Source organism: Gordionus sp. m RMFG-2023, chromosome 2 (assembly GCF_954871325.1).
Source record: "Gordionus sp. m RMFG-2023 chromosome 2, tfGorSpeb1-WG-v2, whole genome shotgun sequence".
In the NCBI taxonomy this organism is placed as follows: domain Eukaryota; kingdom Metazoa; phylum Nematomorpha; class Gordioida; order Chordodea; family Parachordodidae; genus Gordionus; species Gordionus sp. m RMFG-2023.
In genome coordinates, this window is record NC_088776.1 from 43,093,647 (window position 1) to 43,121,601 (window position 27,955).

Below are 27,955 nucleotides of genomic sequence, written 5' to 3' on the forward strand. Positions count from 1 at the left end.
AAAAAAAATATTTTTCCTATACATAATTCGAATGTAGGTTTGAATACAAAAATGTTCAAACCGGTTTATAGAGGTTCGAACCGAACCGTTATTTTTTAAGAACCGAACCTGAACCTTGAACCGTTATTTTTATCCGAACCTGAACCGATATTCGTTTCGGTTTGGATCCCTGTCCGTAACCATTTGAATTTTCTTGGACGCTAAATCAAATTCAATTTCAAATTTTTTTATCTCGGAAAGAATAGTTTCAGTGGTATGTTTTTGAGTGACATGATGTGTCGCCAATGTATAAAATACAATATTAAAATTATTATCTATTTAGTGAAATGTAAAGGTAATATAATTTCGCCGTCTATATTTGTCGGTCCACATATTGGACTTATAGTAATAAGAATGAAATATATAATAATATTTCAATACCTTTTCTGTAAATTACTAGCCTAATTTTATATTATCTAGCACGTTGGTCACAGACCTGCTCAAAGTGAGCGAACGTGTATTATGTGGATTGTTACAAATCAAATGTTTTTATAGCAAATAATATTTATTAATTTAAAGAAATAAAATCGCATTTATTAATGATTCAAAAATGATTTAATATTATTTTTCTTATAGTTACAATTCATGCAAATCTTATATTGCTGATAAAGTTTCAGCAATATATATAAAAAATATTATTTTAATAATAAAAAATATGTATCACGCCGCCACGCCACCGATTTTTTGCATTGGCGGCGTCGGTGTGGAAAATCACCGGCGGCGGCGTATTTGACGGCGGCGTACATGTCTATTTATAATTAAAATTAGCCTTTAATAATTAAAATTTTTCTAAATGGTAAATGTGTGTTATATTCAATAAATGTTTTTTTTAAATTAACATAATTATTAAAAATATTCACAGAATCATCATTAGAATAAAAAAAATTATTAATGGAAAAAGCATTTTGTGACAAATTTTTCCCCAAAAAGGTATCGATTTCATCCATGCACTCATTTGAAGGATCTGCATGTGGTTGACCCTGTATATTTTCTAAATGGGCAATTAACCTTCTTTTAGCAACAAATTTTGTGGCAGATTAATAAAAGGCCGATTGAGCCTAAACTTTGGGTGAATTATTGATGCCAATATATTATTCTCATCATATAGTGAAGGGAATCTATATTAATAAATGATAATTAATTTATTATTAAATAAGTGTTCATTCATATAAATCAGGTATCTGCAAAAGTTAGCCCTTTTAAATTTTACAGTCAGGTCTGACCAATCATCTGTATAATATTGATTAAATTTAATAATTTTTAATGCCTATGATGACCCATTAAAATTTTACCAGATATCAGAGGCTTAGTAGACCAGGCCTGTTAAAAATATTTTACTAAATTTGCCAGATCATGGCAATTTTTTAATAAATTTTGAAGGTATCTGATATCTATTAATATAAAAAAATTGCATAAAAATTTATTACCTTTTATCAATACCTCTAAGAACACACTCTACAAGGGGCTGACAATATCGCAGGCAGCTAAATTTCTTTAATTTATCTATAAGTATGGTTAGAACTGGGGTTAGATATCCCTGCTCCATGTTATCCTCCCGTTCCAATATCTTTAATGATATAGCCAAGGGTTCCATAACCTTTAATATTTAAATTTTAGTTATTATAAAAATATAATTGTATTACTGAAGCATATTCTTTGACATAGAAACATTCTTCTTGCCTAAACATTGTGAATCCAATTTTATCACAAACTTCTTCTACTTCTAAAAACTTTTCAGAGAGCATCTTGGCTATTAATTTCATTGACTGAAAATAGGAGTTCCATCTGGTCTTGTTGGAGCTATTAGGTATCTTCCCAATTCTGCAATTATCAGCCATTTTGGGGGACATATTTTGTTTGTTAATTAAGGCAAAACATTTAGCAAATGTTGTTCTTGATATTCTCTTATAATTAATATCATTTTCTGCTTTCTCAGCGTCATTAGTTGCAATAAGGTTCAGATTATGGAAACAACAACGTTGATGTTTTGGTAGGCTGATAGTAGGATTATTTGAGTCATCAACAGATAATATGTCATCCAAATTTATTAATTCCATATCCTCACTATATTCTTATTTTCTCCAAATACTCTAGAAAAAATAAAAAATTTATTTTAAATAATTTTTTTGTTAAATATAAATATTACTTGAATGCTTTTACAAAGTTGGTTCCATTATAGGTCACCATCTTCACCACCTTATTATGAATTTTATAAGTCTTGTGGATATCCATAATTTCCTTAGCCAAAACATGATATGTTTGCTTTCCAATTATACGCCTCAATGCCAAAGCTGCTGATTTTCTCTTGAAAGTTAATGGGTCCAGCAAATGGACAGTAACTCCAGCAATAAAAGCCCTAAAATAAAATATTATAAAATTTATATTAATATAATTTACCTTCGATGACCACTCCAAAAATCAGCAGTGGTGCATACATAGGAGACTTCAGACAAATCTCTTATAAGATTTGTTGTCATATCTGTAAAGGCAGTAGATATTTTATTGCCTAGAGTTTGACGACATATAACATTTGTTGTTGGAAAAAATGTTTTAATCATTTTCTTGAATGAAGGATCATCAGCCACTGAAAGTGGTTGAAATGTGTCAATAAAAAACTCCATTATAACTTTGTCTGCTGTTTTTCGCGATATTGATGGCATGTTAAGATTATAAAAAATTAATTTGGTTTGTTTGAATCTGCAACCAGGAACACTTTGCTTTTGTAGAGATTTATTTGTTTGTGTAGAGAATTCATTTAAGTGTTTGGCAATCTAATTTTTGAATTCACTGTGCTTTCTCTTTATAAAAAAAAATATATTATGTAACAGAGTTGGATGAAAATAACTTCCCCTGAATTAAATCATATTTTTAAAATTTTAGTTGGAAATTTTTTAAAAATATAAGTTAATAAAACAATGTATAGACTGAATGTAAAACTTGTATAAACAAAAAAAATGATAAAGGGTTCAAAACAAATTTTGTTATATATGATAAAGTATATTATTTATATGGGGTTAAAAAGGTCATATAGGTTATCTTAAAAATCCAAGTTTACAATATTTTCTACCATTTTAAAAGCTTCCCATGATAGGGGCAAAAGATTTTGAGAATATATTTTCCTATGATATGAATATACTGAGGCTTTTTTGGCATTTAAGAACTAATGAATAAAGGGTTTAAAACAAATTTTATTAAACATATTATATTAAGGTAATATTATTTATAAGTGGTTAAAAGGGTCATAAATAGGTTATCTTAAAAATTCAAGTTTACAATATTTTCTTCTACCATTATTAAAAGCTGTGAGAAAATATTTTCCTATCATATGAATAATTCTGAGGCTTTTTAGATATTTAAGAACTTATGAATTAATGGTTCAACCCAAATTTCTATTATTTACATGTGGTTAAAAGGGTCATATAGGTTATCTTAAAAATTCAAGTTAAAATTGTCTATCATTAAAAGCTGCCCAAGATGATATGGGCAAAAGATTGTGAGAAAATATTTTCCTATGATATGAATAAAATGAAGCTTTTTTAGCATTTCTTATGAATAAAGGGTTACGCAAATTTTGTCAAATATATAAAGTTAAGTATAGGTTGAAGGGTTTTAAATACTGAAAATTGATTTCAACTCCCATTAAAACTACTAGTCTTCCTTTAATATCAATGCTAAGAATGGGCTAATAATAATATTAAAATTCCTAATTATTATAATTAAGATTAACACATCAATAAATATTTTATTAATTATTGTAAATAATTCTTATTATATGCATATTGTTATGATCTTCACAAATTATAAAATTGTATTTTAAAAAAAAATAATTACTTGTAAATGCCTATTTAGGTTTGAAGTGCTAATCTTTGAAGAAGATATTTTGTTTTTGCATAAAGAGCATTTTGCATAGATCATTGTATGGTTACTTCCATCCGTTTTACAAGTAAAATACTTACGTATATTATGAAATGGTAAAAGATTCTCATTCTCACTTATATCTGCTGTCACATCAATAGAAGTAGATGTATCATCTTCTAAATCTATAATGGAGGACATTATTAAAACCTAGAATTTATTTATACTATAATATAATTAATAAATAAATATAACTTGTTCGTACAAAAAATTTGGTAAATTGTTGAAATATAAAACCTCGTGGAATGGTGGTTGATAAAATATGATGTGGATAGATATATTTTTTTAAATAATATTTTAATTTAATTTTCAAATTTTTATTTTATTTATTGCTTTTTAAGTAAAAAAATAATTTTTAAAAGGATCGGGATCGAATTAAAAAAATGATCTCAATCACGATCCATAATTTAAGGTCAGGATCTTAAATCCGAGAAAATTGACAAATTTAGGATCGAATCCAGGATCGGCGATCTTTTGATTCGATTCTTTAACAACTCTGGATTAGGTCTACAACAATTCTTAACAGATTTTATGCAATATCCAAAAAAACACCGAATATTTTATACTCTTATTTTTATAATTTATTTGAGTTATTTACATAATTTCTTGAAATATATTTTTTTTGATTGCGTATTATTTTGGGTATTTTTAGAATCCTTTCGTTTGGAGCAATCATTCAATCAAACGAAAAATATGGTTCAAGTAGTCAAGCACCGACACCAAATCAGGGATTACTTAAAAAAAATAGCATATAATTTATAAACTGATGTCTAAAATACCAAATTATTGCTATTAATTATGACTAGAAAGGGTGTATTCGTTAATAGATTGGATTATTTTAACAAAATATTTAGGTCAAAAACCTATAAAACTACCGTATTTAATAAAATTTTTATATTATCGCTTATGGAACAAGCAATTATTGTTATTTGATAGTACCCTCCCCCCCCCTGCATTCAGAAAAATCTTATCAAACCCATTTAACTTTACTAGTGCTATTTATAACGCATTATAAAATTACCTTTTCCCCAAAAACAGGTAATGATGATAGTATTAGAAAACAATATTTTAATAATTTTTGTTATTTAGGTCTAATATTTATATAAAAAAATTATATAAATAAACCGTCTCTATATATATTCATACGAAATATTTATTAATAGTAGGAGGAATAGGCCTCCTAAAATATTTTATGCTTAAAACACTTTAAAGTGTTTCCGATTGTGAAGAATTTACATAGAATTCTCTAGTTATATTATTGGAATAAGACAGAATTTTCTTTTATTTTTATAAATTACATTTTATTATCTCCCTTTTAACCAAAAACAATTTTCCTTTTATATCTTTTTTTAACAATAAATAAATAACCAATTATGTAAAATAAAAATGTTCGTTTAAATTTAAATTGATATCAAAAAAAATGTAATGTTAATATGATATAAAAAAAATGTTAATATAAAAAATAAAAATTATTTCACCGAAAGGTGTAACAAACAAAATCAGATTATTTAACAGATTGAAAATCATTTTAACCCATGTTTCACATAAGGAAAATGTGCCATTATGTGAAGACTGGCCACCACCCTTTGACTTTTTCAGAGTTGTTAAAGGATTAAGATCCTGTATCTAGATAGATTTTTTTTGATTAAAATATCTTTATATAGATATTATTTTAGACGATGTACCTGTATCTAGATCCATTTAAAAAGTATCTTTTAACAACTCTGGACTTTTTATCTATTGGACCAATTCCCCAATAAAATTTACTAATTTGCAGACATAGTGATTTATAATTTATTCATATAATTTTTGGACGTGGGCTATTGTTTTCCCAACCCCTTTTTAATCAGTCCAGACGTTTAAGTAATAGTCCTAAGACTATTTCGCGTACAAGTACGTGCGACATGCCCAGCGTCTACATGACAGGATTTTCACTGGATGCAAACCCCCTTCAAAAACTTTGCCTACCCCCCCCCTCCCCCAATTTCCGCCTTTTTAATTTATTGATACTATAACTTAAATTAATCTATCTTTACTACCAACTATCGATATTTTGTGAATATAAAGAATTTATTTTTTAGATAATAAATTCAATTAAAACCTCCATTATTTACAATGAATTTATTATTATAGCTGAAATATCGAAACCTTTTGAATTACATTTAAAAGGATAGCAGAAAGTTTTATTTGGAAAACAATGTGCATGATTGTTTGCAATATATAGATTTGAATTGTATTATAATAATTCTATAATAAAAGTATTAATTTTAACAGCAATAAATTTTGTCCTATTTCATCTCAAAATTTAATAAGATAACCCCCATTAAAGCAGCACCCCCCTTAAAAAATAGGATGCAAATTGTTCCTACCTCTCCCGCTCATGTAGAAGCTAAACATGCCCACAAACGTGTGAAGGGTCCCTCATTTTTTCTTTCCCCTAAATTAAATATCCAGTTTGATGGATTATGAGGAAAACCTAAGTCTGTTGCTTGTCAACACTAGAGGGCATCGCTGAAATCACATATTTTAGTTATAGTTACATCACTAAAAAGTAAATGGTTCTAATTATATTTTTCAAAAATAGGTGAATTTAAGCAAATTGCAAAAATTAGCTTAAAAAGGAGTTAGAATACATTCACAAGCATGTGTATATAATTAATTATATTTTCCCCAAAAAGTAGCTAGTCATGGATAACTTAAAGGTGCAATATTCTTATATATTTTTAAATCTAAATCACATTCTATTTATACAGCTATTTAGAATTTAAAAAAGAACAAAGCTTAGAAGCCTAAATGCTTTTTCTGAAAAATGTAAAATATAGTCATTATTTTTAAAAAATTATTTACTTGAACACTTATTTTTTTTAGATTATATCTTATGACATATTGTATTAAGGAAGACGAAATTGTGTAAAAGACTAATTTAATGTTGATTTAATTTTTCAGTTTGATAATAGAGAACTGCAATATTACTTCTTGTAGGAATTCTCAAACTTAAATTTGGAGAGAGTACTGGAAATATTTAGGGATGAAAGAAACCATATTTTTCATGGAAAAAATACGAAGAAAGCAATTGTTTTTTTTCGTTTTTAATTTTATTTATTTTCACAATCCTTTAAATAAAGTTTTAAAATACAATAAATTTAATAATACAAATAATAGACATGAAATATGTTATATTATAGGAATTAATAAATTAAAATATTATATATTTTGGTTAATGAATAGTAATATGTTTTAATTTATGTAACGCACATTCATTTATTCAAATTATATTTTTATTTTAGTTACTTTTATTTTATAACTTAACCTTTTTAATATTATATTCTAATTTTAGTTTGTAAAAAATATATAAATAGTAGATTGAAAAAGAGAAATAAAAAGAGATAAAATAATATTTTTACTTTTTCTCCAAGGACGTCCTTCCTTCTTTCTTCAAAATATAAATTGGTTGCATTGAATTTTGGGCATAAAATGCATGCTCATAATGTTAAAAGTAAAATATCATTTTCTGCTAAAGCATTTATCATTCTTACATATATGATTCTTTAGTCAGCTGCTACTTGAGAAAAAAAAAAGTGTTTTGAGCAAAATTTACATTGATAAATTCCAATATTTCTCCTTGCAATAAATGTTGTACTTTGTAACGTGACATTTTAATATAGAGTAAAAAAAGAAATTAAATGCTATATTTGTTATTTTTTCGTTTTTTAAATATTTTTTCCCATCCCTAAGTATATTACATAATATAAAAAATTGTTATCGAAAGTATTAGGAATATAAATTCTAAAAGAAAATGAAAGATGACTATTTTTTTTGATAAAACCTGTGCATTACAGAAGAATATGCAAGGTAAAGGTTATTGATAATATCTCAGTACTCACTATAAATAATTCATCAAGGATTTAAAAGTATTAAATATATTATTAAAATCTTATTTTCGTATGGCGCATTTATAGTGTAGTGATAGCCTGATCTGATTATCTATTATGTTGATCATTGATCTAAACACCCTTTCTGGCTATAAATTTATTTATAATTTCCAGGATTAACAATTTGTTGCTTCAGTAGTTATCAATCTTATACAATTTTAGAATTAATAATATCTGTAAAAATCTACACATCAATTAAGCACCAGTTATAAATACTATTGATTCAACTCCGATTTCGTTCCCAATGTTTTCAAAGCTAACATCATTAATTTTACCATTAAATGAGTCATGCTTTCTACGTTTTATATTATCCATTGAATTAAGCACCATATGCTTGGCTCTATTTATTCCGAGTAGGGCGGATATCTTAAGCCAGTCAAATTTGCAATCATACAAAACAGTCATTTTTTGAAGACTATCCCTGATATTTTGACTAACTATGTGCGAGTTATCGAATGAAGATGGGGTTTTATTAACGTTAGAATTTCCACTCACTATACAATCATTATACAAATCGAGATAGTAGTCAGGGTAAGTAGGAAGTTCATAAAATAAGCATTCATAAACGCATTGAAATCTAGGTTTGCGGAAAAAATAGCTCCTTTCGGTGTTTAAAATGAGCAGAGTTTTATCGATGGTAACAGAGATATCATGACAAGGGGTTGATTTTATATTCGCTGAGGCATTTTGCTGATTCTGATAAGAGCTTTCAAAGATTTTTATAGCTTTTCTAACTTTTCTCACGTGTTTTTCGTCGTCGTATCTTTAAAAATATAGCATTTAATTTAGTTTATAATAATAAAGAATATAATTAGCAAATCCTTGCTTAATATCATTAAAATAATAATTTTTATAATGTTCCAGAACAGGAGATAAGATCAAACTTAAGAAGGAATAATATAATTGTATCATTTATCTTAAACACGAATGATTATCAAATTTTTGTGTATTTGTTTAAAAGTTTGAAGAAAACAAAATAAATAAAATAATCAAACTCAGTAATTGAAAAGAAACCAATCTCCCTTTCAATAAGATAATTTCTGATTCTCACGAAATCAAAATACGAAGGAATAAACAATAAGGTTCTTCTGGCGTAACGTCGATTGCCTTCCAAAATTCGCTGGACTAAAATTTTTTCCGTAAAAAACGTAAAGCGAGCATCTACCAAAGAAGACGCATTTTGAGCATTCAGTCCGATCTTTAAAAATGTCTGAAAAATTCTTTAATATAATATATGAACCAAAAAAATGCAAAAATGCGCTTTAGGAGCTTGAAATTTTTCATTGACTGGAATGATAATTATATTTTAAATTTAGTCATTTAATCTTTTGTGATAAATTACTATTTTTGAATGGAATTACATATTTTAAAAAATATAGACATATTTTAATAATTAACGAAGGTTTTGAATAAAAATTGAGTGTTTATGAATATATTTTAAATTAAAATTTTTAAAAAGCTAAAAAAATCAGAGTGGTAGTGTATCAATGAAGTTTGGTGGTATATTAAACCTAGCTCTTATCTCTCTCTCTATGATTGCAACCCTATTTCTTTTCCTTAACGCTCAAGAAATTGGCACCCCTACTCTTTTACTCCAAAAGATTAGTTTAAAAAAAATATATAATCCCACCCCTAATCCTCGGCTACTTGCCATTGCTTCTACCTAGTTTAGGTGGAATTAAGCAAAACTATTGAGTAATTTTTCAATTAGGACTTGCAATTTCCGCCCGAGCTCGAGGTCCGATAGCGATTCTTTTTAGATTTAATAGTATCCCGTCAAATTTTAAAAAATGCTTATAGGGAAGAAATCTCAAACTCAATATTATTTTATTTACCATTTTAATGTTGTTATGCATTTAAATATTCAACAATAACTTTGATAGTTTATTGATGTTTTAGGCGTATTTCAATATATAATATGAAAATGGATAATAAATATTTCCACCTACAATTTTTTAAGCTGTTCTTATTTTTTAAATTCATTTTATAATTGTGGTATTCAATCAGACAAAAAAGAATAGGAAGAAATAAATAATATTATTGCGGCCAAAAGCCGATCTTATTTTTTATTGACGAAATTAGTGCCAGTTTGGCCCTGCAGTACTCTAGCTAAAATAAGGTCTTGTTTTGATCAAGAATCAGAAAAATCCCATGTATAATTTAATTTACGGACAATATTTCAACTTTATGTGGATTTTTTTCAGGGCTGTGCCGATATTAAAAACCTATTTATAACTGAGTTGGTACCAAATGGGCAGATAATTTTTTATAAACATCTTGTAATGTCGATATAACATTACAACTTGTTATAAAACAAAATTATAAGTAGCCGTCAGAATTGACCTATCAAAACTGGTTATGATGAACAAAAATTGTTAAAAACCGAACCAAAACATAGACTCATTTCATTTGCCGATGCTGGCTTTTCCTTAATATATTTTTGTTTGATAAATAATTTTAAAGTTTTATAAACATTCTAAGATGATTATTATGCATTAAAAATTTACTGCCCATTAGTGGCAATTCTGATATATGCATATTTATGTCCATATCATTTTAATGTCAGCAAATACATCGGCGCAGCCCTAATTTTTGTCCAAGGATTTTGTATTCTCTCTCCCTGCGATGTTTTTTCCTAGGATTTTTTTTCACTTCCTATCATCATCTTAAATTAAATAATCCTAGCCCTTACCCGGTAAATGCGAGAAGATATTTAAGATTTAAAGATCCATAGAATTGTCATATTAAACTTTTTTTAGAAAAAAATTTCTAGGTGATTTTTCTGTTTACCTAAAATAAAATAATCGCCCAGAATACAAAAGTAAGATATTAAATTTGTATTACATGTGTAATGCTTGATTTAATCCCATCTAAAATCCCGCGAGTACAAGGCTCCATTATCATAACCTTCCCTTCATGATCTTGTAAATATAAAATAAATTTGAAGAATGATATTTAATATTTGGCATGTTATAAATGGGGTTATATTAATAATAGGTAATCAATTTATTTAAATTGTAGAAAATTTTTTTTTTAAGTATAAATCATTTAAATACTTTTATGTTTTGAAATTATATTGTTATTTCTTGTTAATTCCCTAAATATAATATTTTATTAAATATATATTATAATAGTTTTATGTATATATAATATATCTTTGTCTAATCCATATTGTTAATATAATTTGATATATTTTGTTATCATATATCTACCAATATTCCAAAAAAAAGAAGCATATTCAAATTAAGTAATTGAATAAATAAATGCTTCCACAATTTTTTTTCGCAGGTCTTCTCGTTTCTCTCTTTTAGTAATCTTCACCTCATATATATACTATTCGATGTCTTTGTTCACCCTCGTTATAAATTCGTCTATTAATATTTAATTTGTGGACCTCTTTTTATGGTAACTTTATCAGCTTCATGTCTCTCTCATTCTACTATCTCTGTACCGTATTCCCTACAATACAAATTTTGCAATCACTTTTCTAAAAGTTGTTTTCAATACTTCTCTGCACTTGATGTACTCGTACACCCAGGCTATGGCTCATTTTGTTCTTCATAATATTTCGACTACGACAATCCATTAACTCATCCATCACCATATTCCTTTTTTTATCCCTTATGTTGTTCACTCCTTTATCTTATCATACACCCCCCATTTATCGATTCTTGAGTTCTACCCCATTTTGCTTCCATGCCAATCTTTTGTTTATTCGTACTCTAACGTTTCCTTTTCTCCTCTATTCTCTCATTTCCTTCTCTCTTTTATTTTGGTTGCGATGCTTAGTTTTGTTTATGTGTGATTACTTTATAATACTATATATATCTTGCTTATGTTTGATTAATAATAGTATATGTTTTGTGATAAGTATTGAATTGTTATTTTTTGTAAAATGTTTATTTTCATTATAATATATTATAATATGAATTTGAATAACAGAAAATTATATCATTATTTTGAAAAAATAAAATTGAGAAAATTCTATTACTACAAAAAATACAATACAAAAGATTTCTATATTTCCATAATTATTAAAAAAGACACTTAAAAATGGCGCAGTCGATAAAAAGTTCAAACTTGTGTTACAAAGATTGGTACGACTTATTTAAAGAATTTAAAAACACACAACCATAGTTAACATCATCACAAGAAAAATCCCTGTTATTACAACAATAGGATGTGATACTAATAAAATATTGGTAAGTTTATGCGCACCAGATAGTCCAGGAAATAAAGAGGTATTAGAAATACATAACATTTTACTCAAAATTTTTCATCCTACCCCTAATATAAATGTAGAAAGATATAATTTTTATCAATATAATAAAAAAAATGAGGAAAAATTAATAGACTATATACAAAATCTTCGAAAATTAGCAACGACTTGTGAATTTGAGGACAGATAAATTTATATTAGGAATAAAAAATCCTAAAATTTTACAAAGATTATTATCTGAAGATGATATAGACATAAATAAAGCTATTCAAATAGCTACTGTTTTTTGCAATATATATGTTTTGTTTATGTGTGTTTAGTATTAAAATATTGTATGTTTTCTATGTGTGTTTAAAATTACAATATTGTTTATACTGTTTAATATAATTTAGGTTACATGTGCAGATGATCATGAGAATTATTTATATAAAATATTATGCTAGCGAAAACATAACTTAAAAATTATATATAATTGTGAAGAAAATAAATTATTTCAAATTTATGATAAAATATCAATAAAATTCTGATTTTTCCTTTACCATGTTCTGTGTAATTTTATACATCCCTTCTTATCAACTCTTATATTCGGCAACTCTTAATCTTTTTCTACTCTTCCGTTCCCTTGCCTCCCTTCCCCATTCCATTGCTCATTCCTTTAACTTCCTTTCCTTTTTTTTCCAATTCAAAAATGTCAATATTCGAGCCATTCTTCTATGAATACTCCTATCATTGGAAAATTCTGGCTACGCCACAGGGTAGTAGGAATGTTACTAAGAAGTAGAAGTAGAAGAAAGGAGATTAGGAAGAAGACACAAACGGGTACAAAGAGAAAATATCAAATGTTTTAACTGCAATGAAATAGGGCACGTTGCGAGTGAGGGCAGAGGGAATAGATAAAAGAGATGATCCAGGAGAAGGAAGAAAAACAGGAGGTAGAACTTAAGGTAAAGGCATTACATTAAAGATTAGGAATATTTGTGTAAATAAATTCACTCATTTTATAAATATACATTTTACATATGATATAAGAATAGTGGACAACATATGGGATAAAAAAAGGAATATATGTTGGTTATGGATGAGTTAATGGATTTTCGTAGTCGAAATATTATGAAAGAAATGAATCATAGCCTAGGTGTATGAGTACATCAAGTGCAGCTAAGTATTGAAAAAATAACAACCTGGAGGAAAGTGATTGCAAAGCTGGAATTTGGGCTGTAGGGAAAACGATACAGAGATAGTAGAATGAGAGATATGGAGCAAGTGAAATTACCATAAAAAAGGTCCACAAATTAGAGATTAATAAACAAATTTGTAACGAGGGTGAACAATAACATCGAAGGAAAACGAGCAAAGGTATAGGGAGAGATCCAAATAAAGGGAGATGCCATATATAGGGGATATATGCTGTGACAATTAGTAAAAGAGAGAAACAAGAATACCTTCGAAAAGAAATTGTAAAGCACTCATTCAATCAATTACTTAATTTGAGTTTTAATTTGATTGTTTTTATGGAATATGTTATACACGTGATAGGAAAATATCTATATCAAATTATATTAACAATATGGAATAGACAAATAAATGAAAGTTCCAAAATATAACAAATGCTTAATTATGTTTAAGCAGGCAGATCAAATTAAGCTAACGTTTAAAAAAAATTCTCCTCTTATATATGCAAATTTTTTGGTGAAGACTATACTTTTTCCCTCCCAACCAAAACAACTTTTAATATTGAAAATTATAATTTTAGCAAACTTTGACAATAGGCATGAAATAAGGAGTTGATTTGAGGAGAATTGACTCGGCTCAATATAATGGTTTGCCTGTAATGCTTGGCCAACCCGTTAAGATACCAATCACGTACGCGGGAAAAATCAGCGTCATGAGCTTTTATGGGTCTTTTATTCATCATTTTCACCAAATACTATTTTTTGTGTATGTAATGAATGAAAGTTGGCAAATTAAAGGAGAAAAAAATTTCTCTTTTAAATATCAAACGTTACTTAAACTAATATATTCTCATGACTAATTTTCAAAAACTTATCATTTGTATAAGATCCTTATTATTAAAAACGAATGTAACGCAATATATAATTACCATCTACCGTTCAATCCAATTCACCAAATATTATTTTTAAAAAATATTCAGAATTAAATGCTTTTTATCTAGAGACACATTTTTTTGTATATAGAGATACTGCCAGATATTGGACCATTAATTAACTATATTATAGACCTATGCGCGAGCCAGCTGCCGATATTTTTGATCACGCCGAAAATGCCGCCGTTTATGAAAATCCCGCTACGCAGGTTTTCATAACGCGGCGCACAGCCAGCGCATAAATTTTTTAAAAATAATTTTCATATTTTATATATATTCTAATGATTGGTCAATATCTTTGAAGTTGTATAATGTCATCAGAGTAAATACAATAGATCTAACAAATGATATGCTAGAATTTGTTAGCAATGATCCATACCCTGATGCCCATCTTCAAATTGGCGATTTAATGATAACTTGCAACAATGCCCCAAATAAAATCTCCCAAATAGATGGCACAGCATATTAATTTTGCTCGATTAAAAATTTCGTTACCCGAACCTATAAAAAGGTTGAATGGTATGAACTTTTCATATATTAACTCCCCTTTAATGGTTATAAATACAGTTTTGTGTGATAAGTATTAGTATCTATTTATAAATTGTAATTTGACGGTGCCATCTACCCAGGTTAGCGTATAGAAGCTACTCTTTCTCCTTACATATACAAAAGAGACTCTTGAAAACATTTCAATTGCATATGGCTACAATACTATTTTTTATGGAATAGTGATAAATTTTAAAAAATGTGCTTCTCTTTATACAATTTAAATAGATTTATATATGAAAAGATTTGAACAGGGGTTTAAAGGTTTAAACCAAACCGAATTTATTACAAATAACTTAAACGGATATTTTAACCTGAGCCTAAACCTAAACTGATATTAGTATGATCCCTATGACTATAAAAAATTTAATAATTTTTCAAATATAAAAAAATGATGCAGTAAATCTAATATCTTTTTGCCTAGCGTGATAAGAACAAGAATGTTACACTCTGACCATGAGTGATTGGACAGATCAATTTATAGCTCTGTTTAAAAATGCTTCAACTGTCATCATTTCGAACGAAAAAATATTTTAAAATACTAATTACCAAAACATGGCTCCAATTTTGCATCATGAATGTGTCCGTCTGTTCCATGATCAGGATTTCGATGGAAGACAAAAAATCTAACGTTTCATCGGCTAATTCCTTATTATAGATATCTTTTTCATTTATTATGCTATTTTTTTAAAAAAAAAATAACGTAAAAATAAAAATAATTTATTAGCTAATCTTACCCCTTATTCAAATCTTCCAAATGCTTATTTGTGACAATCTTTTTGGCACTAGATCCTAATGTCTTAAGACCCAGGGGCGAACATATGATAATGTCAGAAGAGTAGAAGTCGGTATAAAGCTTAAGGCATTTTTTAGATATGCTGAGTCCTAATTTGAAACAATCATCAACATTGCCGCTAAACAATTCCTTCCTATCCTCTACATAATTTTAAAAATGAGAAATAATAAGGATTTTAATCATATAATTTCAGCATAATAATGTCAATAAGCAAGAAATTTTTAAATTAACTACTCTCATATTATTGGTCTAAACTGCGCTCGAATAAGCTTAAATTTTCAGGATTAAATAGGGTATCATTTATTTATATCGGGCTGCTTACCCCTAAATTCACAGTTAGCGCGAAGTAAAAAATTTCGGGGAGAAGAATATAGAAATATGCATATTTTGTATACTCCGCCGCAAATTCGCGATAACTGTGAATGAGGGGTAAGGGAATCCAAATACCGAATCATAAATCCGATTTTCTTGTTCAATCCAATACTGATAAAAAAATATATAAAGCAAGAATTGATTCATGGTAGCCCACCCGACGTACAATAAACCGTGTAATTTGAGCTTTAAAGTTTAAAAATCATCAAAAATGATAATAACCTATAATAATAAAGTAAATTATTTTCTAAGCTTATAAAACTATGTTCATATTGTAAAGAATTACAATTAAAGATTTTACTCATCACTGTACATTAGTGTTGTTAAATGGCTGAATTTAACTAATTTTTCAAAACGACGAACTGAGATTTTAGCCAGTAAAAAACTCAAGCTTGAAATTACCTAGAAAGATTTGTACATCTACTATCAAAATTTCGAGGCGTAGGTTATAATATTTTGGCGAAAATCTTGATTTAGCCGTTTTAAAAATTGGGTAAATCAAGCCGTTAAAAACACCACTGTACATCATAAGCGTAGCCAAAGGAGAGGCGTTTCCCTCTTTAAGAAATTAAAGTTTTGGTAATCATTTATTAACAAATTGCCCCCCCCCCCCCAATACAATATGTCATTATAAACAATCAATTATTTTATGAGAATGACTAAAATTAAATGTTTAGGGAAAAAATGTATACCAGTTAATTTATAATGATGGAGCCTAAAGTTCTCCATTTTATGGTGACCCCCCCCCCCCCCCAAGAATAATGACAACATATGGGATATATTAATTATCTGAATATGACATTAAATAGTAGAGTACTAGACTACCAAATAATGCATTGAAATGGGCATTCATTTAAATGAACTGAATAGTCCAAGGCACCATTTTAGTCAGCATCAATTACTAGGGGGGGGGGAGTCCCAGCGTCATTGGATTAAAGAAGTCTAGGGGGTTCTGATGGTTGGTAACCATTTTATAAGGGTAATGAATAAAGTATATAAGGTTGTGTAATTAATATATTTTCTATTAAAATTTTATTGGAAATTGAATATCACAAATTATTTTAGTTTGAGAACCCATTTTCAGCTAATCAAGTTACTTTTACAGTAATTATTTATAACTTTCTTTCTTATTGGCAAAAGAATATATCAAATAAATTATTTAATCTCTTTTTAAAATATAATATTAGGGATGTACCGATATTTATTATAGGATCAGGCCGATATTTCACCCATTTTAAAATATCGGTTACCGGCCAATATTATAAAATTTTCCGATCCGATAAAAAATGACGTTTTTAACAAAAATAAAATGTTATAAAATTTTTAAAAAAAGTTATATCTAAAATCTTTCATTTTTATAAATAAAATCGAAATCCATTTTTATGTTTATTTTTTTAATAATAATAATTAATAAGCATTTTGCCATATTGTTATTTTTTTTGCGCATTCTGTTTATAAAAGTAAGCGCTAATCTCTTCAGAATCTGTTTTTAGCTAGTGATATTGACAGTTACCATCGCCGCAGACTTACCTCTCATAAATTGGAATATTTGGTTTCAAAAATATTTTATATACTTTTAAAATTGCAATTGAATTGAATATAAACTATAACTGATCATTATATATTTAAATGACATAAGTTATGGTATCGTTAAATTATAGATGATATACTAATAAAAAGTGTATTAAAAATTAAAACCATTGGTATCTTTACAGAATACAAAATTAGATATGATATCGGATCGGTAATCGGCCGCTATCAATTTAATATCGGAACGGATTGGCCTCAAAAAGTGGTATCGGTACACCCCGATATAATATAATAATTTAAAAACATACTTTTTCAACTAATTTACTAATAAGGTAACCAAACACCATGATAAAAAAAGCTGTGATAGAGAAGGTCTATAAAAAATATTGCTTCCGAATATTTTCTAAAATATGAAAGATTCTTTTTTTCTATATTGTACTTATAAAGTCAATTAAGGTAATTTTTTCTAAATATATTGATTACTAATTTTGATAAAATTTAGTAAATAAAAAAATAAGTTAAAATAAAATATTGATTTTCCGTCATTATATTTAAAAAAATAATCTGACTGATTTAAATTTCTTACCCTACTATAAAAACTTGAATTAGAACCCTTTAGATTCTAAGCCAATAAAGCTAAGACTCCTCCCCTAGTGATTACAAATAATTAAATTATAAGAGATACAAAATGTGAATGTTGACAATAATAAGGCTACACCTTGATATTTAAATGACGCAATCTTGGTAGTAACCAAAGGGGGAATACTCCCTTCGCAAATTTATCAGTTTTCGTAAATATCATTTTGAGATAATTAAAAAATTTCCCCAATATTCCCCCCGTCCCTCTGTCATTATAAACCATATTAAAAATAAATAAATAAGATAATAATTTTTCAAAATAATTATCATCAGGGTTTGATAAAAATCTTCAAATGAATCCCTGAAGATTTTCGACCAAAATTTTGAACAGAAAATCTTTGAAGATCAATAAAATTGAAGATTTTTTAAATAAAGATCAAAAAATTTTTACAAAAATTTGTGATTTCATCATGAAAGATTTTTTACACATAAAAATCACAAATTACTTGCTAAGATTAAATTATATTTGGAATTTTAGTGAAAATTTGATCAAAAAGATCTTCCTTTAAAAATCTACCGAAATTAAAATTTTAAAAGATTATTTTTTATTGAGCAAATGTTAAACTTTGGATTATGATAATATATATTTTGTAAAAAACCTAACTCCTCTCCCCTTACAAAAATTCTGAAAATACCAGCGGACACAATTATATCGGATTCGGATCCTTGTGTGAGAGGGCACTGATTTGATTAGCTAAAAAAAAATTATATGACAAACTATTAAAATTATAATATTTTATTCTTTTTAGAACTGTGCCAATTAAAGGTATTTTCCTATATTAGAACAAAATTGATTCGGTAACCAATGTCGGCTATTGGATAGGTTTTTGGTGAATATCGGATCGGTAAAAAATTTAGTGATAATTTGTAAATCATCAGAGCCCTAATTCTTTGTTTTAATAGAGATTTTCAAAATAATTTATTATTTTGTTAAAAAAATAATTAATTAATGTGAAGGTAACATAATTTTAAAAAATAGGTTCTCCGATTATGATATTATCGATTTTCTTAAAATAATTTATGTAATATTCATTTGCCAATAATTATAAAATAATATATTAATTACTCCTCTACCTATGTTGGTTAATGTACCATCATAAAATGGCTACCAATGAATGTTTTGACTTCAATTTGAAATTTGATTCCACTTTAAAATGATATCTTAACGAATGAATTGACAGTCTAATGCTGTTAATATCATTGATATGATCAAAATATATACTTTCAAAACAAATAGTTTTACTCTAAGTATATAAATTAATTAATCAACGCTTATCAATATAATTAATATTTCACTTATTATAAGGCATGATGTATTAATATAAAAACACAATTAAGAATGATCATAGAATATTATTAACTTGATGGATATTTGATTTCAGCATTTTGATCCAAATCACTGTATTCTTGATAAAATCTATGCTTATTTGTGACTAGACTCTAGCAAAAAAATATATATAACAAATTGAAGGTAATAAAACATAAACATTAAATAAATAATAAAAACAAACTTTTTGTGTAAATGTGCTCGACATCAATGTCATCATGGTGTGAACAATTCTAAAAGCCGAATTTTTAAAAGGCACTAAAATCAAAATCTTGGGTCTTGTAAAACCTCTATCTCTAAAACTATCATAAAAATGATTAAATTAAGTTTAGAAAATGTTATATAAGACAAATATAATTCTATCAAATCTTATTATTTTGTAAATATTAAAGTTAAATTCAATTTATTTTTCATTAGAATCGTGATGTTAATTGTGTAAAATGTTATAGTAAAATATATCATTATTTTATATTCTAAATGAATAAGATATACAGTAATAATATGATCCGTTGCAAAACATTTCCATATATTTGTAACAACTTTCTTATAAAATTGTTTGACTTGCTGTAATTATTGTAAAAAAAAATTAAATATTGATAACATTAAAAAAATATAGCAAGTCAAAATTTTTTAAGAAAGTTATTACAAATGTATGGAAATATTTTACAACAATCATTTTGATACTGTATTTAAATCTTTTATAATATTAAGTAGTTTTAGAATCTGCATTGCCATACTGTTTAAGCATAGTGGCAGCGGAGGTTTAAAAACAAAATTTATTCTGAAATCTTTTTTAGTGAAATCAATAAGTTTGAATATAAAAAGTAGATTAAAATTATAAAAGGTAATTAAAATTCAATCGAAAACAACAGACCTTAAACAAAATCCAAAGACAATGATAATAACAAATTATGATAAAGATTGAACGAGACAACAAGCTACCGATAAAGCAACCAAGGATTATGATGCGATAATTAACAAAATCGATAACAAACCAAAAATGAACTCGATAAGGAATCAAACTCTATAAACCGAAAAACCAACTCGAACCGATACAAACAACTGCAATGACAAATAACGAGAAAGAATTCATTCAATTTAAAAAAAAGGGTTTTCCGGGTAAACCCGACTTGTAAAATGATAATATAAGTTTTATACATAGGTAAATTATCAAAATCTTATAAATCACAGGCAAAAGAATATTATGTAAGCATCGAGATTTGGCAAATAGAGGTCCAAAGCTTTCTGCCATCTATTAGCAAAGTCTCCAAGTTTATATAATATTATTTTGGTTAAATCTTGCGATCAATATTTTCCCAAGGAGAAAGAAAAATATATAGCATTTATTTTTCTCCCCCCCCCCTTCCCCATAATACAATCATCAACTATAGACAATTCCTTCATGTGATTTTTAAAAATCGACCCAAATCCTTAGGTCATTTCCATTTTATTTCGAATATTCTGCAAATTCGTTTTATTAGGCTTTTGGCAATTTACCTGTAAAATGATTTATTTTTTTCGATGACCCTCATATTTTACATGTAAAGAGGTAAAAATTTTAGGCTTAGCACAGATGTGAAAAATAATTTCTTTTAAAGAAGGGATTTCCACACTGAATCTTCTTGGGCTATCAGGTCAGGCTACATTAGCCTCTAATCCAAATTAAAACTACTCTACTACCCCTCCCTCTAATTTTATTCAAATGATACTGCATCTTCATACTCCATTCCTTACCATAGATGATGCGCAATGGCTTATTCATAACCTTTTATGACTAAGCTGTATAAAAAATACAATAGCTATTAGCTGTGGTCATAAAAAAGCCAGTTATTTTTTAAAATAAATAGTTAGAGCTATTTAATTGACCAATGACTACAACTAATAGATATAGTTATGTTGGATAATAGTATACTAAGCTTTGGCATAGTTTAGTTAGTTAAATTTAGTCATTTTCCTGCCTGTATTCTTAATCATATTCAACGATGATACTGTTATATTTGAATATCTTATATATTTTAAAGGTTATGTTATTTGTATATTATATTATTATAACTTTCCTACATTTAATATTATATTATGGAGGTCAATATAATTGCATAATATTCGAAGTTAAATTACATAATTATAAAATACTATATATATATAGGAAATAATTTAAAATAAAGTTACCGATTATTTTGACTATAAAAATATCATATTCCCTCCCCCCTTGGTATAAGCCGATTTTAAAGGCCAGATCCGATATAATTTTTAAACATATTGGCTGTATTTTGTAAATTGTTTCAAAGGGAAATTAAAAAATGTGGAGCAAAGAACATTAAATGCTTATATATGATTTTCCTTAATTTAATTTTTTAAAATTTGCTATGTCCACATTTTTAAGTTTTGGGTTGGGCCTGCAGGTCAATGATATTATTTAACTTATCATGGAATTTTCCAGACCAGACCACTTTAAGATGCTTTACATGATTCCATTTTTTTTAATTTATAAATTCCAGAGTTGTTAAGGTATCTAGATATAAAAATGTGATATCTGTATCTAGATAGATTTTTGATTAAAGTATCTGTATCTAGATATTATTTTAGAGGTATCTGTATCTGTTTTTAGATACTTTTTAAGATAAATTTTGATATGCTTCTATTTAAAGCTTTTTTATATTATAAATAAAAATACTTGAATGTAAAATTTATTTTATTTCATATGAGCATATAACTTAATATTAATATATATATTAAAAAAATTATATATATATGTAAAATATCTTATATAAAAAAGAATATATAAATATTAATTAAATATTATGTCCGAGTTATCAATAACAAGCAAATTCTGATATTACAATCCATCTCAAGGAATTTGCCATTTTTAATTGCAATGTATAGATAGCATTCAGCCATTTTCAATTCATTTATAAAAATGATCAAAACATTACACAAAAAAAATATAATTTGCCGACACAGTGGTTGCTAGAATCTCCCAAAGATGGGAGAATGAAAAGAAAGAAATTATTGAAAGTCTAATAGAACCATCGTTAATATGTACAACAGCAGATTGTTGGAGTGCCTATTGCCGTTATAGCTAACATTTAAATTTGTATAATAATTTAATTACAAACAAATTATTTGAGCAGTTTTAAGAAATGTTAATTTTTAGTTCATACATAGGAGTCACTGTACACTATATAGATCCAACAAGTTTGGAAAGAAAATGTAGCGTTGGTTTGTAAAAGAATGACTGGTAGTCATACATATGATAAAATAGCAAAAAATTTACAAGATATAGCAAAGGATTATTGCATACAAAATAAAATCTCAAAGACCATTACTAATAATGCCAAAAACTTTATTAAGTTTTTTAGGTTTATATAATATTACTTATTTATGATAGAGTTTTCCAGCCAATTGAAAATATTAGTGAATCCATAGATGATCTGGAAGATGAAGAAACAGTTGCACCAATATCAATATCAGATCTTTATACTATTGCTCAGGATTTTGGAATATCAGAATCATAAACCTGTGAAAAAAAACCAATAATTTAATATCCGATTTTTTCAGTATCCCACAGGAGGAGATATGATTGTTAATGATTTAAATTCTAATAATCAACAAATTTTAAATAGTTTTTCCAAAAATGAATGCCGAGATTTTGGTATTTTTAAACAATATCCTGATATAAAAATGTTATTCATTAAATATAACACCACAATCCCTTCCAGCGCCCCTGTTGAAAGACTTTTTAGTATAGCTAAAAATGTCTTTACAAATAAACGAGGACGTCTTAATGACCAAAATTTTGAAAATATTTTGTTACTGAAATCTAATAATTATTTATAATCATTTAATCATATATTGTATTATTTTATTAATGATATAAAATAATTATTTATATTAATCATACATTATATTAATATCTAAAAATCTTTATTTTAGTTATATTTTGATAAATGTGATATCGAATCAATAAATTTTTTAGATCATTTCATGAATATTCACAATAGAATCCTAATTTAGGTTTATTCAAACCTTATCTAAGAGTATAATAAAAATGTATCTGTATCTAGATACATTTTAAATTGTATCTGTATCAAGATAACTTTTTAGAAGCTGTATCTGTATCTAGATAAATTTTTAGACGATGTATCGGTATCTAGATCCATTTAAAAAGTATCTTTTAACAACTCTGATAATCACCCTATAAATTCAAATTTTTTTCCAAGCCTGCCAAATTTATTATTGATTTTTAGCAGAGTTGTTAAGCCCTACATTTAAAAGTAGCGTTCTACCACTATTTGTTAAAAAAGGTAGCACACTATTAGCTACTATTTTTTAAAAGTAGCTTTGACTACTTTTCATAAAAAAAATTTGTTTTATGGTAATATTGTTTTTTTATATATTTTGTTGCATTTTAATAATAAAATTATTTCTAAACTATCATCCCCAAGTCTAGAGCGACGATCAGAAAGTGTGGATGACAAAAATTTTATTTGCAAGTATAATGTGTGCCTGAGATCCTATTATCCTTTTGAGGAATGTTACAGATCTTCTTTTTAAAAACTTAGGGCCTAATGGCCTGTGATTCAAAAATAAGCTCTAAAAGATCAATTTATAAATATAAATAAGTTTGTACCCTCTGTAATGTGTCCAACGATCTGCCGTGGTACATATATAGGATATCTCTGATAACTGCTATTAGAGCATCTTTCATCACTTCAAAATTATCTGCAATCTTAATCATTAGTGTCTGGTGAAATAAAATTGTTGTACCAGGAGATAGTTTTAAACTTCATGGTAAATGATGGATTTTCAACCAAGGACATTGGCTTAACTGTATCAATTATAAAATCGACAATAACTTTATCAGACAGTTTCTGAGAAATATTAGCATGTGCAATATTATTTATGAATTTAATTTAAATTGAAATGGTCTTTTAGTATATAGTAACCCCTATACTAAAGTTATTTTGTTTTTCTATCTTTTAAAAACTGTTGGCACAAACCTTCTTAATAAATACTATTAGAATTAAAAAATGACAATTACCTTAAGATATCTTTTGAGGATTTAAACAAATAAATTTGCCACCTTTTGTTTTTACATTAATTTGAAAATATTTTTAAAATTTTGGAAATGAAAAATTTGTATTATTATTATCAAAAACATTTTTTCCCAGAGCTTCCATTTCATTAATATCATCATTGTCTGACTCACTTACATTGATTTGGGCATCCATTTGGGATGACATTGCAAATAATTTACACTAGAGGATTTCGGTTAATAATACAAAATTGAAATTATAAATTTCAATATTAAATAATAAAAATTTAATATCATGTTTATAGTTACATTCATTATATTTTTAAAAAGTGGCACATTGAAAAAAAAAATTCCGCACTATTAGTTATCGCTAGGATAGCACACTACAGTAGCATGCTCCAACAACTCTGATTTTTAGGTCATAGCCTGGCCTAATTTTTTTAGTTTATCCATAAATGATAAATTAGACATATTTTTAGGAGTTGGTAATAATCACAATGAGAGGTTTGAAAACCCCGACCTGTTACCTGACTCATTTTTGTACATGTATTTGATGAATTCTGATATTTTATAGAAGTGATAATCCAAAAAATAGCGTTATTAATTTAACCACTTCCCAATCATAAATAGTTATTTATTTTGGTGTTCAATAATATATTTTTTGGTTTAAGCCTTGTATTTAAAAAAATATTTCAAAATCAGGCAAGGCAACCTTAGTAAAAAATGAAACTGTGCCTGGCTGGGCAAGGCCGAAACTAAATCACCACCTGGCCATGCATAAAAATCTTCCATTTGCCGACCTCTAATCACAATTATTGGGTAACAGGAAACAGTGGCGTATCCAGGATTTTCTTATGGGGGGGGATTTTCCCAAACCCTTTTTTACCTGCCAGCTTTCCCTCGGCCTTTGGCCTGGTCTTATGTTTTAGCTATTCTATAAATCATAATTTAACTTCTATTTTTAACTTTTATTTACTAATTTGTGCTTATGGATATTACAAGCCTATTTTTTATTATTTTAAGTTAGGTATATTACATTAATAAAGTTTTTTTAAATGTAAAGTTTAAATAAAGTTTAATGTCATTTTTTTTATAAAATTTGCTTTAAAAACTAGCCTCAGCTTAAATTCTCATACAATATAGGTAGAATATTATTTTTTTTATTGAAAATACTAATAGTAATGTGTATAAAATATTGACTAGAAAATAATATAAAAAACAAGTTTTTTTAAACTTCTTATCAAATACAATATTATACAATTTTTTTTATTAAATACTATAATTATAATGTGATTTTTAATTTTCGTGGGAATGTTACCAATTCATCAAGAATTTCGTTTGTCGTTGGAAACAAATCTCTGTGGATATTTAACAGAGCTAATCCATTTAGCTGAGATTCGGAAGTAGTACCTTGTAAATATGTTTTCAACCTTCTCAAGTTGGAAAAAGTCCTTTCATTTGTACATGTTGTAATAGGCAAACATGCAAGAATATAAAACAACTTCAAAATATTAGGAAATTGAGCCAAGGTTTCTTTACACCAATTGAGCACATCAATAGCATGCTCAGGTAAAATAGCTAAACATAGTAAATATTTATACCACAATTTGAATTCACTGATTAAATTTATTTCAGTATCAATATCATAGGAATAAAATTTTGCTAAATATTTAATTTTATCAATAGTGGCCTTAGAAAACGAAGAAGGATCTTTGGGTAATAAAACTTGAAGATTGCTAAAGACATGTTTTTTTTATCTAAAAACCGTACTTTTATTTGTGATCAAAAGGTATCTAAGAATGGGATGAAAATGGATATTTTATAATATTCTTCAGTTGAGCCAATATTTATATTAAATCTCAATAATTGCCTAGGTGCTAGACAAGGTTTAATTAGTGTTATATCATATTAGTCTTCGATTCAATGTCTAGACAAATATTATGAAATCATTCACCTACATTCATTCTTATTGTATCTACCTGTTCATATATATTTTTCGCCAAATCAATAACCTGAACCAAATCTAAATTTGGTTTTTGTAAATTTCTATAAAGTAGTGAGCTATAAAAAAATAATTTATTGATGCAACTAGCAACAATGATAAACTCTGATTAATCAATTGAATTATAATGATATCACTTCTGACGATACATTACTTTTTCATGCTCAGCCTTATTTACCTTTTGTATTTCTATTTCTTCTGTTCTACAAAATGGAAGTAAAAATGGAAAATATTTAAAAAATTATAGATATTTATTAATAATTAAAATATTATTAAAATCTAACTCACTAATAATTTGACTAGAAATTTTTCCATTTTATTAATATTTTTGAATAATGTTAATGTACTCACAAGGAAAGAAATTTTAATAAAATTAATTATAAAAAATAAGTTTTATGTTAGAAAATTGATATTCAAATATTTGTAAAATTTTGATTGGGGGGTGGGGATAAATTTTTATTAGCTTAAAATGATATTTATGAAATCAGTCAAATTTGCAATGGGAGGGGGGATTTTATTTTTCAAACAAAGCCGACATGATTAGAAAAAAAATTCTAGCCAGAGTTGGCCCAAACTATTTTAAAAATTTCAATCCTGAGCTCAGTCTTATTTCTGTTAAAGGTTGGGCCAACTTTAAAGGTTTAACAAATTTATAAGTGTATTTTATGTGATATATAATTTGGCAGTTTTAAAAATTTATTTAAAATATTTTATATATAGTCAATTAATAATAAATAAACTTACTCTTTTTCTTCAATATTTTGAGAAAAGTTAGTTTTTTCTAGCTTGGTATTATTGCGAATTATCAAATCACGAGTTTTAATAGCATGATTAAGGGCATGCAAGCAATAAATTTCCCTTATTTCTTCACAATTAGACACATTCCTTAATGGGTAATATACATCTTTATAACTCCAAATAAGAGAAGAGAGCTCTAGTTGAAACTCTGAAAATGCTAATAAATCCTCAATTTTTTCTCCATCCTTAGAAATTATATTTTCATATGTATCATCTTGTGGACTTGAATGCAAGTCTGAAATTATATTATGATAGTTTTGTAAAAGTGATGACTTTATCTAATGTAAAAGAATTATTAATATAATCTAAACTAATATACTTTAAAATTTTTTAATTCTGTTTTTTTGCATTTATCCTTATTTTTATAATGATAGTAATCTAGTTTAGATAATATAGGCCAATCTTCAGAGTTTTTGTTCCATAATTTATGCTCAGATAATAAAGGTATATCAATTTCAACAATTTGATAATTTATGTGTTCGTCAAAAAAATCTAAAAAATAAACAACAATCTCACTAAAATATGATAATACCTTTCATGATCCTATCCTATCCTATATTTCGGTATGAATATTATAACTGTCAGCTATCAAAACTGACGGATAACATTATCAAATAAATTTCTCTTTTATTTTTTAAATTGGGAGTGGGAGGGGCCTTAGCCTTCGGTAGTCCCCTCCTTAATACACCACTAATCTATAT

The 27,955-nt window shown here is 26.8% G+C and overlaps 2 protein-coding genes across 3 annotated transcripts; both read right to left on the reverse strand.

Moving 5' to 3' along the window:
* Window positions 1-1,042: 1,042 nt before the first annotated feature.
* On the reverse strand, window positions 1,043-2,096 carry LOC135924357 (uncharacterized). The gene is made up of 3 exons (XM_065459414.1): window positions 1,683-2,096; window positions 1,467-1,636; window positions 1,043-1,157 (listed from the first exon to the last, which is right to left on the reverse strand). Exons 1-3 carry the CDS (start codon window positions 2,094-2,096, stop codon window positions 1,043-1,045), a joined length of 699 nt encoding a protein of 232 aa, XP_065315486.1.
* A 5,208-nt stretch (window positions 2,097-7,304) lies between these two features.
* Window positions 7,305-27,848, reverse strand: LOC135925343 (U3 small nucleolar RNA-associated protein 25 homolog). 2 transcript variants are annotated; one of them, XM_065460611.1, is made up of 11 exons: window positions 27,787-27,848; window positions 27,574-27,746; window positions 27,201-27,532; window positions 19,604-19,721; window positions 19,454-19,532; window positions 15,493-15,691; window positions 15,305-15,434; window positions 13,864-14,032; window positions 10,731-10,807; window positions 8,882-9,096; window positions 7,305-8,649 (listed from the first exon to the last, which is right to left on the reverse strand). In XM_065460611.1, the coding sequence occupies exons 1-11, from the start codon at window positions 27,791-27,793 to the stop codon at window positions 8,082-8,084; spliced, it is 2,067 nt and encodes a 688-aa protein (XP_065316683.1). In that variant the 5' UTR covers window positions 27,794-27,848; the 3' UTR covers window positions 7,305-8,081. The 2 variants fall into 2 exon arrangements, with proteins under 2 accessions (XP_065316683.1, XP_065316684.1); XM_065460612.1 differs by having other exon boundaries at window positions 8,472-8,649; window positions 8,938-9,096.
* Window positions 27,849-27,955: the final 107 nt, after the last annotated feature.

Excerpts from the sequence above, each read along its gene's own strand:
- LOC135924357 (XM_065459414.1), bottom strand. The coding sequence starts at position 2,096 with ATGGAATTAATAAATTTGGATGACATATTATCTGTTGATGACTCAAAT. Across the intron at positions 1,637-1,682 it reads ATGTCAAAGAATATGCTTCA|GTTATGGAACCCTTGGCTAT; the intron begins GTAATACAATTA and ends TAAATATTAAAG. Across the intron at positions 1,158-1,466 it reads CTTAGAGGTATTGATAAAAG|ATTCCCTTCACTATATGATG; the intron begins GTAATAAATTTT and ends TTATTAATATAG.
- LOC135925343 (XM_065460611.1), bottom strand. Across the intron at positions 19,533-19,603 it reads CGAGCACATTTACACAAAAA|AGTCTAGTCACAAATAAGCA; the intron begins GTTTGTTTTTAT and ends TTTTTTTGCTAG. Across the intron at positions 9,097-10,730 it reads TTAAATCAAGCATTACACAT|ACATTTTTAAAGATCGGACT; the intron begins GTAATACAAATT and ends AGAATTTTTCAG.